The sequence below is a fragment of the Leucoraja erinacea genome, chromosome 9 (genome assembly GCF_028641065.1).
Source record: "Leucoraja erinacea ecotype New England chromosome 9, Leri_hhj_1, whole genome shotgun sequence".
Lineage (NCBI taxonomy): Eukaryota > Metazoa > Chordata > Chondrichthyes > Rajiformes > Rajidae > Leucoraja > Leucoraja erinaceus.
In genome coordinates this window covers 63,062,628-63,081,253 of record NC_073385.1, presented here as the reverse complement: position 1 = coordinate 63,081,253, position 18,626 = coordinate 63,062,628, and the positions used below count along the sequence as shown (strand labels likewise).

The 18,626-nt window shown below is 42.1% G+C and overlaps 1 protein-coding gene across 8 annotated transcripts in view; it reads left to right on the top strand.

Moving 5' to 3' along the window:
- LOC129700482 (MAX gene-associated protein-like) overlaps positions 1 to 18,626 on the top strand; it is a 196,367-nt gene that overhangs the window by 55,694 nt on the left and 122,047 nt on the right. For all 8 annotated transcript variants that reach the window (XM_055640999.1, XM_055640996.1, XM_055640998.1 and 5 more), the window contains 4 exons: positions 1,542 to 2,512; positions 4,589 to 4,704; positions 12,325 to 13,078; positions 18,412 to 18,478. In XM_055640999.1, the coding sequence (XP_055496974.1) occupies positions 1,542 to 2,512; positions 4,589 to 4,704; positions 12,325 to 13,078; positions 18,412 to 18,478 (1,908 nt within the window). The remainder of the gene's footprint in view (positions 1 to 1,541; positions 2,513 to 4,588; positions 4,705 to 12,324; positions 13,079 to 18,411; positions 18,479 to 18,626) is intronic.

Below are 18,626 nucleotides of genomic sequence, written 5' to 3'. Positions count from 1 at the left end.
AGAGAAGAAAGCTGGATAATAGCACAGTAGGTATTGCTGTACCGCACAGCTCCCGCTGCCTGAGTTCGATCGTGTCTTCCAGAGCTGCCTGTGTGGAGTTTGCATGTTCTCCCTGTGGCCACATGGATTTTGTCTGAATACTCAGTTTCCTCCTGTATCCTAAGGACAATGGAATGGCTGTTTGGTTAATTGATAACTGGAAATTGCCCTTAGTGTGGATGGGTAGTAGGAGAATTGGGGAGGAATTAGTGAGCACATGAGAGGGAATGTATTAGAGGAAATTAAACAGAATGAGGACAATGGGATTTCTCCCACCGAATGCTGAATGGTGTAAGGGAAAAATTAACCTCCCACTAAACACTGACAAACAAATGACTTCCATAATACCATAAGACATAGGAGCAGAATTAGGTCATTCAGCCCATCAAGTCTACTCTGCCATTCAATCATTTTTCCCTCTCAACCCCATTCTCATGCCTTCTCCCATATCCTTTGACATCCTTCCTAATCAAGAACCTATCAATCTCCACCTTAAAAATACCTAGTGTCATGTCCTCCACAACCATCAGTGGCAATGAATTCCACAGATTCACCACACTTTAGCTGAAGACATTTTTCCTCATTTCCATTTTAAAGGTGCGTCCCATTATTCTTTGGCTGTTCCCTCTTGCCCTGCACTTTCCCATTACTGGAAACATACTGTCCATGTTCACTCTATCTGGGCCTTTCATTATCCGGTAGGTTGTAATGAAATTGCTCCTCATCCTTCTAAACTCCAATGAGTATCGGCACAGAGCCTTCAAACTCTCCCCATATGTTAACCCAATCATCCCCAGGATAATTCTATATAATGGCCACTGGACCTCCAAATTCAGCACTTCCTCAGATATGGGACCTTAAACTTATTCCAAATGTGGCCTCACCAGAGCCTGATAAAGCCTCAGCATTACCTCCTTGCTTTCATATTTTAGTCCCTTCAAAATGAATACTAGCATTGATTTTGGGTTCCTTACCACTGACTCAACCTGCAAATTAGCTTTAACTTTGCTACGTTTTATTTCATTCTCAGAGGAACATTTCCTCACTCCTGGTTTATGGTGTCCAGATTATCTTTCTCTTCATGATGATCAGTTCAGCGATGCTTAGTCAGGTTTATTGAGAGACACTGACATTTAATGTCATATGAAAATAGCTTTTAATTTAAATAATTGTCTTAACTTAAGAAGCCAAAAGTAAACTCTTCTCATCAACTAATATAATTCCTGCTCCAAAAAGCCACTCCTCGCTTTTGGGTCTCCACTGCCATCCCTTTCACCTAATCATCATTTCTGCTCCACTATTTAACTTCTGGATATGCAGCACATATTGGTGAAGATAAATATACGGAAGTGGAAGTCAACCCAGACAATTCCACACAAGAAGATAATTGCACCTACCATAATATAGAACTGGACTGCACAAACTTCTAACTTATTTCTGTTTTTTATGATCTCAGTTTGTTTTATCTAACATTTCCTCTTTTTTTATTTTCATATTCTTAGGCTCAGGGAGTGAAAATCATCTGCCTACCCCAATAAAATCTTGTTCGGTGGCTTCATCTCCCAAGAATGTCACTCCATGTCCGAAAGTGACAATACCAAAAAGAGGAAGGCGACGTTCAACCCCCGATGTAAAACCAGCCTGTGTTGCTTTGCAAACCTCTACTCCTCAACAAATTTCTGCAGTAGTCTCAGAGGTACCTGTTCAAACTACTTCACAGGCTAAGTTTGAAGCTGTTAATGGAGTTGGTCAAACTATCAATGCAGGCTCTGAGAAGACTGCCAACCAGAATAGCAAATCAGAAGAGAAGTTGATTGAGCCTGGGCGAGAGGAGATTCATGTTGCCGATTCTGAGCTTATTGAGACAACGGTGTCTCAGAGTGTACCAGATGAGGACCATGTAAATGCTGATCCATTGCCAGAAGTTAAACAGGCGACTGTTGCATTTCCTTCCACGCCTTTAGTCCGTGAGGTGGACGATGAGTTGGAAGATGATTCTATGGACCATCAAAATGCATTAGAACACCTTACTCCAGCAGAATTAGTTGACCATTCACACACTAGTGAAAAACAGATTGTAGAAGATGAAAATGAAAATTTTGTACTGGATAATTCCACAAGAACTGCAAAAGGAAGTGCTGTTGATAAAGATTCTTCCAGATCTAACCATGAAGTGGTTGATAAGGAACCAGAGGAAATGCCCAGTATGGAGGAGAAAAATCGGTTGCAAGATGAACAGATGGAAGTGGAGATGGAAGATAAAACATGTTGCTTTGAAGCAAGTACATTTAATGTTCCACTTAAAAGGGGAGAAGATATGCAAAAAAATCCAGACAATGAGGAACTAAACTTTCATCAAAAATTACTGCAAAATGAAAACTTTCTGGACACTGATAAAGATACTGACTCTCAGAGTCATCTGGTGGATGCTGACAGTCAAGGTGATGCAGAGAAAATTGACGTTGTGAGAATGGTGAGTAGTTTCACTTGTCAGGATTGTAATGATTCAGCTTGTTGTTTGACTCAATGTAGGATAGGTTGTGTTTTTTTTTGTAGAATTGTCATTGTACCAAATAATATAGGGATTACCTTATGAGCTGCTTCCTCGTTAATTTTATTTCTTTTTCATGGCAAAGTGTAGATCCATTTGATTTAGAAATACTTGGTTACCTCTTTATCCTAGAACTGTCAGCGTGGCAAAACGTTTTACTTAAGTGGTATATAACTCATCTTATCAACTAATCCCAATTAATATGTGTGATTAATGCAAAAGTGTATATGCTAATAGAAATAACCATTTGTACTCTGCCTGCAGCTTTGTGTTTTGAATCCTGCTTATTCCAGGTTCTTCTGATTGGAAGCAATCTTTTTAATAAGGCTTCCACCTGATTCTAAACTCCAGCATATTTAAGATAGACACAGAATGCTGGAACAACTCAGTGGGTCAGGCAGCATCTCTGGAGAAAGGAAATAGGTGATGTTTCAGGTCAAGACCCTACTTCTGACTGAGTGTCAGCGGAAAGGGAAACGAGAGATAACGTGTTCAGCAATCTTCCCTGTGCCTATACCTCCTCCCTCGACTCTGTCCAGGGACCCCGACAGTCCTTTCAGGTTAGGCAGAGGTTTACTTGCACCTCCTCCAACCTCATCTACTGTATCCGTTGTTCCATGTGTGGCCTCTAATACATCGGTGAGAGCTAACGTAGACTAGGCGATCGTTTCACTAAACACCTCCGTTCAGTTGCCCCGCCCTACGTGGTCTCCCAGTTGCTGGACACTTTACCTCCCCTTCCCGTTCCTATACTGACCTTTCTGTCCTGGACTTCCTCCATTGTCACAGTGAGGCCAAATGCATATTGGAGGAACAGCACCTCATATTTCGCTTGGGCAGCTGACAACCCAGCAGAACAGGAAAGCTCTCCAACGCGTCATTAAGACTGCTGAGAGGATCACTGGCACCCAGCTCCCCAGTCTGGAGGACATCTACCGGACCCACTGCATCCGGAGGGTCAAGGGCATCATTAGAGACAGCACACACCCTGGACACTGCCTCTTTACCCTCCTGCCCTCAGGAAGACGATACAGGACACTGAGCGCCCACACGACAAGACTAAAAAACATCTTCTACCATAGAGCTGTGACACTACTGAACTCTATCCCCCTCCCACACTGATTCCCCCCCTCTCTCTCACACTCCCGCCCATACTCCTATATGTTTATAGTCTAATTTTTTTAATAGTTCTTTTTTAAACGTATTTTATACTCATATTCCTGTGCAGCTGGAGGACTGCTCCAACAAAATTTCGTTGTCTTGTACAATGACAATAAAGATTATTATTAATATTATTATTATTGTTATTATAAAGGTTGATCTCCCTAACCAAGTAACCCTTGCATCCCTTCTCTCTCTGTCCCTTTCCCACCCTCGTCGTTGTTCTGTTGAGTTTCATTGGACCGTTGTGGGCTCAACCGTTCCTCGATTATCGTTACTTTTTTGCATTGGAGGTGGTGCACAACTTTCTCTCATGTTGGTCCTACTTGTTACCAGCACCCACGTCCCCCTCCCCTCTTTCACTGTACCCCCTGGCATTTGTTTTTATTGGAGAATATCCAAGTCATTCTCTCAAAATTCTTCTCTCCCCTCTAGATTCCCTCTCATCCACTTAATGTCATTAACTTTATTACAGCTGTCCCAGCTTTTAAGGACTAATCTCTTTCTGAAATGAATGTGCAGTAAATTAGAAGAAGATTTGTGAACTGCACTCTTTCTAGATGAAAATCGCCAATGCCACAAGTATTTTTTGGACCAATTTCTCCAGTTCTTGCAGGGAAGTACAACATACAAAAATGATTCAGCTTGTCAGAAAAGGTTAAAAATCCAATTTCTAGGCAGTCTATTTTAATGACAAATGCAAGATGTCATGGATTTCAAGTTTATTCGTTATTTCCATAAAGCGTGTATAGGGCTGTGGATGTTCTTCTAAAATGTAGTGTTTTTGATAGTGCATGGAGTCAGTATTGTGCATTACTAACATTAATGTTTTCACAGTTTGACTCAAACTCCACTGAAGAGCCAATGGACATCGAGCCTGTGGAGAAACCCTCTGAGAAAATCAACATTGCTCTTCTTACTACTTATGCCTCTCATCTTAGGAGCAAATCAAAGTATTGTGAATTTTTTATAAATTAAAAATATAATCTGGTTAACATGATGTGTGTAGTTACAGATTTCATCTGTTAAATCTGTATATGGAAATATGGATGTAAATGTTCATATCGAGACACTGTTCCCATTAGTAAATGGTACAAGCACCACAAAGTACAGATTCAAAATATTGTCAAAAGTTGCAGGGTGATGTGAGGAAAATATTTTTGAAGTAAAAGGTAGTTAAGACTGGAAGTTGCTATCAGAGCTTTTGAAAATAAATAGGGGATAGGCACAAGTGAGAATAATCTGCAGACGGTGGAAAACTGAGCTCTACTATTGCAGCAGGTCAGGTGCCTCTTTCTGAACTGCAACAGTTCTATGACTGTCTGTATAGTGCATTTATAACCTTAGTAGCAGTGTTGGCAGGTGGAAGTTTAGGATTGAGATAGCTGAACGAATGTATGAGATGAAACCTGGTGTAGTATACTAATTTGTTTGGAACCGGTGATGTGTCTTACTAAGATTGTGATCAGAACAGAACTTTTGGGCGATGTGTTGAGGATTTGATGTGTGGGAAGTGTTTCGCTCACTAGATCTCCAAGTAATTAAAATAATTAATGGTTTGTGTCACAGGTTTAATATCTCCCTCAAGTGGCTTGTTGAAAGCTGTTGTCTTGGAACAGATGTGAAACATACTTCATTTTAATTGATTAGGTTTATTTAGAGTACTCAAACTTGATTTCTTTTGGTAAAAAATTATTATGTAGGCGTTCAGCTTGTATGAAATAATTATTCTAATGTGCCCATACAGACTGCCCCCTCCATCTCCAGAGAATCTCAATTGTCTCAGATGATAGGTGAAGTACTGAAACCTTTTCCTATGTATCTTTGCAGGCAACTGAATAGATGCAAGCTGTGAGGAGTGAGACATGTGCAGAACTACGAGATTTAACATAAAATCTCAAAAATTGGCAACATAGACCATTTGATTCATGTATACAAGTAGTTTGTAAGTGTTATCCTGGCCAATCTCACCTTCCAGGAATAGATGTGTAGTCCTACTCTTTAATACATATTCCAGTATTTTTAAGTCTCTACAGCAGCTTCTGTTCCAAAGAGAATAAACTCACCCTATCCAATCTTTTTCATAGCTAACCTCATCAATTTCCTTTGAACGTTATTCAGTGTAATCTAATTTTTCTATGATGTCACTGCAATAGGAGGAATTCCATTAAACTGGAAAGAGTGTAGATAAGATCTACAAGGATGTTGTCAGGAATTGAAGGGCTGAGCTAGAGAGGTTGGGCAGGCAAGAACTTTATTCCTTGGATGGGTAGGATGTTGAGGGGTAATCTTATAGAGATGTATGAAAGCATAAGAGTAGTAGATAGGAAAAACACAAGCACATATGTTTAAGGTGAGAGGGGCAAGATTTAATATGAACCTAAGGGCCAACTTTTTTGCTCTGAGGGTGGTGGATATATGGAACAAGCTGCCAAAGGAGGTAGTTGAGGCAGGTACTATAACAACATTTAAAAGACACTTGGACTGGTACATGAATAGAAAAGGTTTAGAGGGATAAGTGCCAAACTCGGGCAAATAGGACTAGCTAAGACGAGGCATCTAGGTTGGGATGGACGAGTTGGACCGAAGGACCTGTTTCCGTGCTGTATGTCTCTGACTTATTGGGTAACATTAGTGCCACAGATCACACACTACACTATAAAGTACAAAGTAAACAAGTGCAAGTTGGACCAAAGGACCCATGTTGTATTACTCTGAAGACTCTAGGACCAGAAGTGTTGCAGTATTTAAGTGGTCAAATAAAATTCTGGCATAATCTCCTTTCTCTTGTATTCCACGCCTCAACCTAGCCTGTTTCACTACCTTTTTAATTATCTGTTGTCAATACACTCATATGGTACTCTGTTGCCCCACAGCTTTCAGTATCCAATACTTTTATTGCATCTCTCTCACACCTTGAGATTGAACGTCATTTAAAGTTTTTCTACTCAACCGAGTAGTCAATTAATATCTTGCTGCATCTTAGAGCTGTCTTCCTTGCTGTCAACCAAAAATAACCATCAGATCTATTGTCTACATTTTTCACCTGATGAAGTTTTGAATTCAGTTTGGCACTCCATTGCCTTCTTCCATTCAGCAAAAAAGTCTTTGCAACAGGTTGGGAGAGTGTGCAAAGAAGTGGCAGATGGAATATAGTGTAGCAAAGAGTAGTATCATGCATTTTGGTAGGTGGAATAAAGACGTAGACTATTTTCTTAATGGGGAGATAATTCAGAAATTGGAGGTGCAAAGAGACTTGGGAGTGCTGGTGCTGGTTTCTCAGCAGTTAATTTGCACATTGAATCGGTAGTAAGCAAGGCAAATGCAATGCCACAATTTTTTTCAAGTGAATTAGAATATAAAAATAGTGATCTAATGCTGAAGGAATATAAGACATTGGTTGAACATATTTGGAGTATTGTGAGCAGTTTTGGGACTGAGAAAGGATGTAATGGCATTGGAGAGGGTCCAGAGAAGGTTAAAGAGAATTATTCCAGCAAGGATGGTGTGCTGCCTTCCCGGTGCCAGGATCCAGGATGTCACGGACAGAGTGCAGAAAATCCTCAAGGGCGAAGGTGAACATCCGGTAGTGGTAATGCATGTCGGCACAAACGATGTCGGAAAAAAGGGGATGAATATTCTGCAGCGTGACTTTAGAGAGCTCGGAAAAATGTTGAAAAGCAGGACCTCCAGGGTTGTTATCTCCGGTTTGCTTCCAGTTCCCCGTGCTGGCAAGAGCAGGAACAGGGAGATACGGGACCTGAACGTGTGGCTGAGGAACTGGTGCACGGGGCAGGGATTTAGATTCTTAGATCACTGGGATCTGTTTTGGGGTAAGGGGGAACTGTACAAAAGGGACGGATTGCATCTTAACAGGTGTGGGACCAGCATTCTGGCAGGCAGGTTTGCCACTGCTACACAGGTGGCTTTAAACTGAATAAAGGGGGTGGGGTGTCGAATGGGATAGTGGAGGATGGAGTTAAAGGGAAAGGGTTTCTTAAATGTGTGAGCGTAGAGACCGAGGGGTGTAAAATGAGGGTAGAAGCAATAGGTAGCAAGGTGAAAAGTAAAAGTGGCAGGCAGACAAAACCCGGGCAAAAATCAAAAAGGGCCACTTTTCAACATAATTGTATAAAGGGTAAGAGTGTTGCAAAAACAAGCCTGAAGGCTTTGTGTCTCAATGCAAGGAGCATTCGTAATAAGGTGGATGAGTTGAATGTGCATATAGCTATTAATGACTATGATATAGTTGGGATCACGGAGACATGGCTCCAGGGTGACCAAGGCTGGGAGCTGAACATCCAGGGATATTCAATATTCAGGAGGGATAGAGAGAAAGGAAAAGGAGGTGGGGAAGCGTTACTGATTAGAGAGGAGAGTAATGCAATGGAAAGGAAGGACATTAGTTTGGAGGATGTGGAATCGGTATGGGTAGAGCTGCGAAACACTAAGGGGCAGAAAACGCTGGTGGGTGTTGTGTACAGGCCACCTAACAGTAGTAGTGAAGTTGGAGATGGTATCAAACAGGAAATTAGAAATGCGTGCGACAAAGACAAAACAGTTATAATGGGTGACTTCAATCTACATATAGATTGGGTGAATCAAATTGGCAGGTGTGCTGAGGAAGAGGATTTCTTGGAATGTATGCGGGATAGTTATCTAAATCAACATGCAGAGGAACCAACGAGAGAGCAGGCTATTTTAGACTTGGTATTGAGTAATGAGGAAGGGTTAGTCAGCAATCTTGTTGTACGTGCCCCCTTGGGCAAGAGTGACCATAATATGGTTGAGTTCTTCATTAGGATGGAGAGTGACATTGTTAATTCAGAAACAATGGTTCTGAACTTAAAGAAAGGTAACTTTGAGGGTATGAGACGTGAATTGGCCAAGATTGACTGGCAATTCATTCTAAAAGGGTTGACGGTGGATATGCAATGGAAGACATTTAAAGATTGCATGGATGAACTACAAAAATTGTTCATCCCAGTTTGGCAAAAGAATAAATCAGGGAAGGTAGTACATCCATGGATAACAAAGGAAATCAGGGATAGTATCAAAGCGAAGGATGATGCGTACAAATTAGCCAGAAAAAGCAGCATACTGGGAGACTGGGAGAAATTCAAAGACCAGCAGAGGAGGACAAAGGGCTTAATTAGGAAAGGAAAAATAGATTATGAAAGAAAACTGGCAGGGAGCATAAAAACTGACTGCAAAAGTTTTTATAGATATGTGAAAAGAAAGAGATTAGTTAAAACAAATGTAGGTCCCTTGCAGTCAGAAACAGGTGAGTTGATCATGGGGAACAAGGATATGGCGGACCAATTGAATAACTACTTTGGTTCCGTCTTCACTAAGGAAGACATAAATAATTTGCCGGAAATAGCAAGGGACCGCGGGTCAAAGGAGTTGGAGGAATTGAGTGAAATCCAGGTTAGCTGGGAAGTGGTGTTGGGTAAATTGAATGGATTAAAGGCCGATAAATCCCCAGGGCCAGATAGGCTGCATCCCAGAGTACCTAAGGAAGTAGCTCCAGAAATAGTGGATGCATTAGTAATAATCTTTCAAAACTCTTTAGATTCTGGAGTCGTTCCTGAAGATTGGCGGGTAGCAAACGTAACCCCACTTTTTAAGAAGGGAGGGAGAGAGAAAATGGGGAATTACAGACCAGTTAGTCTAACATCGGTAGTGGGGAAACTGCTAGAGTCAGTTATTAAAGATGGGATAGCAGCACATTTGGAAAGTGGTGAAATCATTGGACAAAGTCAGCATGGATTTACGAAAGGTAAGTCATGTCTGACGAATCTTATAGAATTTTTCGAGGATGTAACTAGTAGCGTGGATAGGGGAGAACCAGTGGATGTGGTGTATCTGGACTTCCAGAAGGCTTTCGACAAGGTCCCACATAAGAGATTAGTATACAAAATTAAAGTACACGGCATTGGGGGTTCAGTATTGATGTGGATAGAGAACTGGCTGGCAAACTGGAAGCAAAGAGTAGGAGTAAACGGGTCCTTTTCACAATGGCAGGCAGTGACTAGTGTGGTACCGCAAGGCTCAGTGCTGGGACCCCAGCTATTTACAATATATATTAATGATCTGGATGAGGGAATTGAAGGCAATATCTCCAAGTTTGCGGATGACACTAACCTGGGGGGCAGTGTTAGCTGTGAGGAGGATGCTAGGAGACTGCAAGGTGACTTGGATAGGCCTGGGTGAGTGGGCAAATATTTGGCAGATGCAGTATAATGTGGATAAATGTGAGGTTATCCATTTTGGTGGCAAAAACAGGAAAGCAGACTATTATCTAAATGGTGGCCGACTAGGAAAAGGGGAGATGCAGTGAGACCTGGGTGTCATGGTACACCAGTCATTGAAAGTAGGCATGCAGGTGCAGCAGGCAGTGAAGAAAGCGAATGGTATGTTAGCATTCATAGCGAAAGGATTTGAGTAAAGGAGCAGGGAGGTTCTACTGCAGTTGTACAGGGTCTTGGTGAGACCACACCTGGAGTATTGCGTACAGTTTTGGTCTCCAAATCTGAGGAAGGACATTATTGCCATAGAGGGAGTGCAGAGAAGGTTCACCAGACTGATTCCTGGGATGTCAGGACTGTCTTATGAAGAAAGACTGGATAGACTTGGTTTATACTCTCTAGAATTTAGGAGATTGAGAGGGGATCTTATAGAAACTTACAAAATTCTTAAGGGGTTGGACAGGCTAGATGCAGGAAGATTGCTCCCGATGTTGGTGAAGTCCAGGACAAGGGGTCACAGCTTAAGGATAAGGGGGAAATCCTTTAAAACCGAGATGAGAAGAACCTTTTTCACACAGAGAGTGGTGAATCTCTGGAACTCTCTGCCGCAGAGGGTAGTCGAGGCCAGTTCATTGGCTATATTTAAGAGGGAGTTAGATGTGGCCCTTGTGGCTAAGGGGATCAGAGGTTTTGGAGAGAAGGCAGGTACGGGATACTGAGTTGGATGATCAGCCATGATCATATTGAATGGCGGTGCAGGCTCGAAGGGCCGAATGCCTACTCCTGCACCTAATTTCTATGTTTCTATGTAATGATTGGGTTAACTTGATGAGTGTATGAAGGCACTGGGCCTGGTCTCGCTGGAGTGTAGAAGGACGAGGGTGGTCCTCATTGAAACCTACCAAATAGTGAAAGGCCTGGGTAGAGTTGAAGTGGAGAGGATGTTTCCACTGGTGAGAGAGTCTAGGACCAGAGGCCATAGCCTTAGAATTAAAGGACGTACCTCTTAAAAATAGATGAGAAGGGATTTCTTTAGTTAGGTGAATCTGGAATCCATTGCCACAGAAGGCTGTGAAGGCCAAGTCAATGGATATTTTTACGGCGAAGATTGACAGATCCTTGATTAGTAACAGTGTTAAAGGTTATGAGGAGAATGGGGCTGAGAGGCAAAGGTAGATCAGCCATGATTGGATGGTGCAATAGACTTCATGGGCGGAATGTCCTAATTCCTCTCCTATGACATGAACTATTCCAGCTGTCTAATGGAGTGCAACTTTGTACTCAGTGCTCCATCCAATGAAGGCAAGCATGTCAAGGTGTTCACCACCTTGTCTATCCAGTTGCCACTTTTAGGGGGCTATGCACTTGTGCCCCCAGGTCTCTGTGCTACAATGCATGTGCTATACATGCTCTATGCCCTGTCATTCACTGTTCAACCCCCCAAAAGCAACACTTCACACTTGTCTGAAATCCCATCTAACATTCCTTGGTTCAATTTCCTAATTGATCTAAAGTCTGTTTAGTTTTAGAAAACACAGAGAGTTGTGAATCTGTGAAATTCTCTGACACAGAAGGCAGCGGGGTCAATTCACTGGATGGTTTCAAGAAATAGTTAGGTTTAGCTCTCAGGGCTAAAGGAATCAAGGGACATGGGGGGGAAAGCAGAAACAAGTACTGATTTTAGATGATCAGCCATGATCATATTGAATGGAACGAAGGACTGAATGGCCAACTCGTCCACCTATTTTTCTGTTTCTATGTTTCTTCACTGTCTACCACATCACTAAATTTGGTGCCATATACAGAATAACCAATCACTACATATTCAATCAATATATATGACAAATAACGGGGGACCCAGCACCGATCCATGCAGCACACCATTGGTCACAGGATTTCAATCTAGCAATCCAAAATCTCCCGCCACCCTCTTTCCTTGCACCAAGCCAATTTTTAGCTAACTCACCCTAAATCCCAAGTGTCTGAACGTGGACCAGCCTATCGTGTGGATCCTTGTCAAACGCCTTGTTGAAGTCCATGTAGACCACCTCTTCATCTATCCTCTTGGTCTCCTCTTCAAAAATCTCAATTCAAATTCATGAGGTACTATTTCCTAGGCATAAAGCCATGCAGATTTCCCTAATCAATCCTTGCCTCACCAACTGTTCTGTCTTTTTTAAATAAAGTAATGTTCTGTTAATTTGAAAGTGTTATGCAATGCTTCATTGATTGGATTAGAAGTTTTACTTGTAAAGAATTTTTGACCATATTTCATTTTCAGTGTGTATTTTGCTTCAGCCCTTTCTTTTTATTTATCTGCAGCATCTTGAAATGCCTCCCGAATATTTATTCAACAAATCCATCCAGTGTTGCATCATCTGAAAACTATGGTGGGCCTTTTAAAATTATTGTCGAGGAAGAGCCTCCAGATGACTATGAATATAACCATGTAGCAAACCCAGTAATCCTTGATTGTGATGGACTGAAATGTAAAGAGAAGGAATTTTTTGATTCAGAAGGATGGGATGGTGGAACTAATTGTGATTTACAAAGTAAAACTATGAACAAAAGCTCCATCAATGAAGTGGATGCAACTTCATCTGCAGTTACCAAGCAGCCACTAATCAGTCCTATAGGAGTAATTAAAGCAAAAATGTTGAGTGTGGAATGTACCAAAGTGCTTGCAGTTTACTTGGAGCCGTATACTTTTACAAATGGCACCATAAAAATATCTGAACTGCCACAACAGCTACTGTCTTCTGGTCGGAGGAAAGGGAGACCTATACCCACTGTTCTCCAGTCCCCCAATTCTGCAAAAGAAACTATCCATTCATCTAGCTCGGCAGAAAATTCTCAAGTGGAGAATGTAGATGCAAAATCTGTATGCTCCGGACTCAAAGAGAGTGGCTCTGCATCAGAAAAAAACGTGAATAAAACCAGTACTTCCACAGTTCCAAATAATCCAACTGCTTCACCTGGTACGTCGCCTGAGAAATCTTCTGGAGAAGGTTTCAAATTTCGTAAGATAAAATATACAGAAAAAGCATTCAATTCTGGGATCTGGAGAACTCCACAGGTACGTGGTGGTTACTGTGCATACTATCATTCAAATTTACTGCTGTTACACATCTGAGCTACTCTGACTGCACCTCCCAAACCAACTGTCCGTACCACTGAGAAAGACATGGGCAGTAGTATCTGGAGTGATGTTCCAACCCCAGACTCAGCACCTACAATGGCACAAAGTTGAAGAAGTTGTACATAGTGATTAAGTTACAGCCCTCTTACAATCTCATTCTCAATTTGAGCATCTCAGTGAGTGGACATGTTTTGTTTGTAGACATGATGGTGAAAGCCTGTAGCTTGGCATGTTTCATGGTGATTGATAGGCTGAGCTTGTGGCATTCCAGAGCTCTCCATACATCCCCTGGCCATCAGCTGGTGTGTGACCAACCAATCATATGTTTATCATTGACTGGAAATAAAAAAAACATACTGTAAATTTGAAACAAAAACACATTGCTGCAAAAAAAATAGCAGGTCAGGCAACATCTGTGGAGAGAGAAATTTGTATTTTTACAATACTGGAGAGATTTCCGCACAGAACATTAAAAATGTCATATCTCCACTGTTTCAAGTAGAATGGTGTTCATTTTTTCTGGGATTGTTACTCAAATGTGACAGAGATAGTAGAGATAAAATCAAGTTGGGAATTAAATTAATTCCCTGATTCAACCAGTTTATATCTTAAAAATATCAATATATAGGATACCAAAAATGTGACACTATGAAATAAAGAGGCAATTTCTGCAATAATTTCATTATACTTCAAAACATTTTCAAGTTTGTTGTTTTGCAGAGATGCATGTTTCACAGTAATAAGTAAAAACTTTGATGAATTTGGCATTAAGTGCTCTGAATGGCCATATTTCCAAGAATGTAACAGTGGTTACCCTTGATGTCCACTCTGTTTTATAGTAACCACCGTTACACCACAATGGTAAATTATGACCAAAGAACTTCCCAAGGAGATTGAAAATGTTCTAGTTTGAAGAACTCAATAGATAATTAAATTATGCGAAGAAAGTAACCTTAATATCAAGATTCTGTAAAAGCTGCTGCATGCATGCCAAAATCTGTGAATATATTTGGTGTCCACCATCACACGTATAACACCAGTATTTTGCAGTAGCTATATTTCCATCAAATTATGTACCTGCAGTCTCTTATTCCATAACGTTTATTCAAAATATGAGAAAGAAATTACAAAAAAAGAAAGACTGGAAGAAACAGTAGCTACTTTCATTTTGGTGTCCACCTTTGGACACTGTTTAACACGCGTAAAACACGTTTCAGTAGATAACAGGAATATTGCTCATTTGGTCACATACTCCATGTTTATAGCAAGAAAGTGCATTTGTATGTTGAAAAACAGCAAAGTGAAGAAATCAGCTATCATGCTTTAGAAAAAAATGACTTTCTAAATTTCATGTAACGGTTGTTATGGTAGACACCAAACATAAAATGTAAAAAAACGCATAGGAGCGCTTGTTAAACAAAGAATTTTGTACATTATTGAAATTTTCTCAAACTTCATGAACTATTTCTCCCTGTCATGTCCTGCCGCTGCAAGGGTTTTTGATTATTCTGAATCCTGTTCAAATAATTTATTTGTGAACTTCAGTTTTATGTATGATGTCACACTTTTTGTACCCAGTATTGTAAAAACACACAAATAGTTAACATTTCAGCTAAATCTCTTGATTAGCACTAGGGGGAAAAAAAACAAGTTAATTTAAAAAAATTTTAAAGGCGGTAAGGTATCACAGAATATAGTTGCTGCCAAAGACCCGCTTTTGATCCTGACCATGGGTGCTTGTATGTACAGAGTTTGTACTTTATCCCCATGACTTGCGTGGATTTTCTCCGGGAACTCTGGTTTCCTGTCCCTCGTGTGTGTAGGATAGTGTTAGTGTACTAGGATCGCTGGTCGACGCAGACTTTGTGGGCTGAAGGGCCTGTTTCCGTGCTGTATCTCTAAACTAGACTAAACTTTTCTCTCTTTTCCAGTTCAGGCAACGATTTTCAAGGAAACAGTTTTGTTTCTTTTTATACAGAATGTGCCTGGCTTGTGTGTTTCCAGCATTTCCTGCTTTTGTTTGTGTTTACAACATGAATCCAGAAAACATGTGCCTCTTCCATCTCCATGGCAGCACCATTTCAATGGGAATGTGCTAATGCAGTTAGACTTCAGAGAGATCTAGAGTGACATATGCTTAACATTATTTGAAAGGAATTGGAATGTCCTTTTCTCACTTTCAACCAAATATATCGCAATTTATTTTAACTTCTGGATATGATTTTAGGAAGTGTTAATTCGATCAAGGAGGAGAAACAACAAACTGCAGATGCTGGAATCTTAAGCAAAACATGAAGTGCTGGAATAACTCAGCGGGTTGGATAGCATCTCTGGAGAAAAGGAATAGGTGACGTTTCAGGTCGGGTCCCTTCTTCAGACTGAGTCGGGACAGGGAAATGAGAGATACAGATGGTGATGTAGAGAGATATGGAAGAAATGAATGAAAGATATGCAAAAAAGTAACGATGATAAAGGAAACAGGCCATTGTTAGCTGTGTGTTAGGTGAAAACGAGTTACAGACAGGTTTAAACCAGCATCTGCAGTTCCTGACTACACATGGTTTATCAAGTACTTGGCTCAAGGTCTTGTGCAGAGCAGAAAGGCCTTGCACATTAGAACGAATAGAGACATGGAATAATCTCCACCCAACTATAGTTACCCTGACCGCTTTCAGGTCAGGCGATGCTCGAGCCTACAGTTCATCCAGGGCTAACCTGAAGAGGGGCATCAGGAAGGCCAAGCATTGCCATAAGCTCAGGATTGAGGAGCACTTCAACAACAACTCCGACCCCCGACGCATGTGGCAAGGCATCCAGGCCATCACGGACTACAGACCCTCCAACATCACCCCCACATCCAGCGACGCCTCCTTCCTTGAGGAGCTGAATCACTTCTATGGCCGCTTCGACAGGGACAATCTAGAGACAGCCATCAAGGCTGTGCTACCTGCCGATCACCAACCCCTCACACTCACCCCCTACGACGTGTACGTGGCACTGAGTAGGACTAATGCACGTAAGGCTGCTGGCCCTGACGGCATCCCCGGGCGCGTGCTCAGTGCCTGTGCTGCGCAGCTGACAGACGTCTGGACTGACATCTTCAACCTGTCACTTGCCCAAGCAGTTGTCCCCACTTGCCTTAAAGCCACCTCCATCGTGCCAGTGCCAAAACACTCCACTGCGGCAAGCCTCAATGACTTCCGCCCAGTTGCACTTACCCCCATCATCACCAAGTGCTTCGAGAGGCTGGTCCTGGCACACCTCAAAAGCTGCCTACCCCCCACACTGGATCCCTATCAGTTTGCCTATCGCAAGAACAGGAGTACGGAGGATGCCATCTCAACGGCACTTCACTCCGCCCTCTCCCACCTTGACAACAGAGACACTTATGTAAGAATGCTGTTCATCGATTACAGCTCAGCATTCAACACCATTATTCCATCAAAACTGATCACCAAACTCGGTAACCTGGGCATCGACCCCTCCCTCTGCAACTGGATACTGGACTTTCTACCCAACAGACCCCAGTCTGTGAGGTTAGACAAGCACACCTCTTCAACCCTCACCCTGAACACCGGCGTCCCTCAGGGCTGTGTGCTGAGCCCCCTCCTCTACTCCCTCTTCACCTATGACTGCACACCTGTACATGGTACTAACACCATCATCAAGTATGCAGATGATACAACGGTGATTGGCCTCATCAGCAACAACGATGAGCTGGCCTACAGGGAGGAGGTCCAGCACTTAGCAGCATGGTGCGCTGACAACAACCTGGCCCTTAGCTCCAAGAAGACCAAGGAGCTCATTGTAGACTTCAGGAAGTCCAGAGGCGGCACGCACACCCCCATCCACATTAACGGGACGGAGGTGGAACGTGTTTCTAGCTTCAGGTTCCTGGGAGTCAACATCTCCGATGACCTCTCTTGGACCCACAATACCTCTACTCTGATCAAGAAGGCTCATCAGCGTCTCTTCTTCCTGAGAAGACTGAAGAAGGTCCATCTGTCTCCTCAGATCCTGGTGAACTTCTACCGCTGCACCATCGAGAGCATCCTTACCAACTGCATCACAGTATGGTATGGCAACTGCTCTGTCTCCGACCGGAAGGCATTGCAGAGGGTGGTGAAAATTGCCCAACGCATCACCGGTTCCACGCTCCCCTCCATTGAGTCTGTCCAAAGCAAGCGCTGTCTGCGGAGGGCGCTCAGCATCGCCAAGGACTGCTCTCACCCCAACCATGGACTGTTTACCCTCCTACCATCCGGGAGGCGCTACAGGTCTCTCCGTTGCCGAACCAGCAGGTCGAGGAACAGCTTCTTTCCGGCCGCTGTCAATCTACTAAACAACGTACCTCGGTGACTGCCAATCACCCCCCCCACGGACACTTATTTTTTTTTTTTTTAATTCAAAATCGTTTGCTATGTCGCTCTTCAAAGGAGATGCTAAATGCATTTCGTTGTCTCTGTACTGTACACTGACAATGACAATTAAAATTGAATCTGAATCTGAATCTGAGATGCAACTAAATTTAAAGTAGCTCTTTCTTCCCAATAACCCTTTCTGGCTTAAGCCCTCCCTTCACCACCTCCAGTTTAAATTCCATTTGGAATATTTTGGAGGACCAAGAAACCAAGAACCAAGACAATGAGACTCAACAAGATGACTTTGAAGCTTGTACAATGGGTGGGGAAGGGATGGAGAGAAAGGGAATGCAATGGTTACGTGAAATTAGATAAATCAATTATACCACTGGGTTGTAAGCTGCCCAAGCAAAATATGAAATGCTGTTCCTCCAATTTGTATTTGGCCTCACTCTGACAAACGAGGACGCCTACAACAGAAAGATCACTGTGGGAATAGGAAGGGGAATTAAAGTGATTGGCAACCGGGAGATCAGGTGGGTCAGGTGGACTGAGCAAAGGTATTCAACGAAATGATCGCCCAGTCTACATTTAGTATCGCTGATGCACAAGAGTCTACACCTTGAACAATGGATACAGTAGATCAAATCAAAATCAGAGTCAAAGCAGTTTTCTTTTCCTTTGTCCTCCTCTTAAGGTTGAGACCTGTCTGAAGGGTCTCGACCCAAAACGTCACCCATTCCTTCCCTCCAGAGATGTTTCCTGTCCCGCTGAGTTACTACAGCTTTTTTATGTCTATCTTCATCTTAATTTCTATAATTTTGTTAGAAGTTTTCCTAACGTGTTCCAACATATAGGTTCTGATATGTTTGCTGTTCATCTCAAAGTGCTTGGATTTGTTTTTTGTAGGATGCCCTGCAATCCCACGTGGTTGAACATGTGGCAGAAGAGCCAAGCAATCCCATTCATCCGACAGGTAAAAACTACACTAAGTTTATTTAGTCTGCTGAACTGTAATGCCATCAGCCATACATATCTTAATTTAATGTTTTAATAATGTTATTTTTCCTTTCTTTTTACATTTGAAGAGAATTACATGACAAATTATTACCCAAATCAGATGC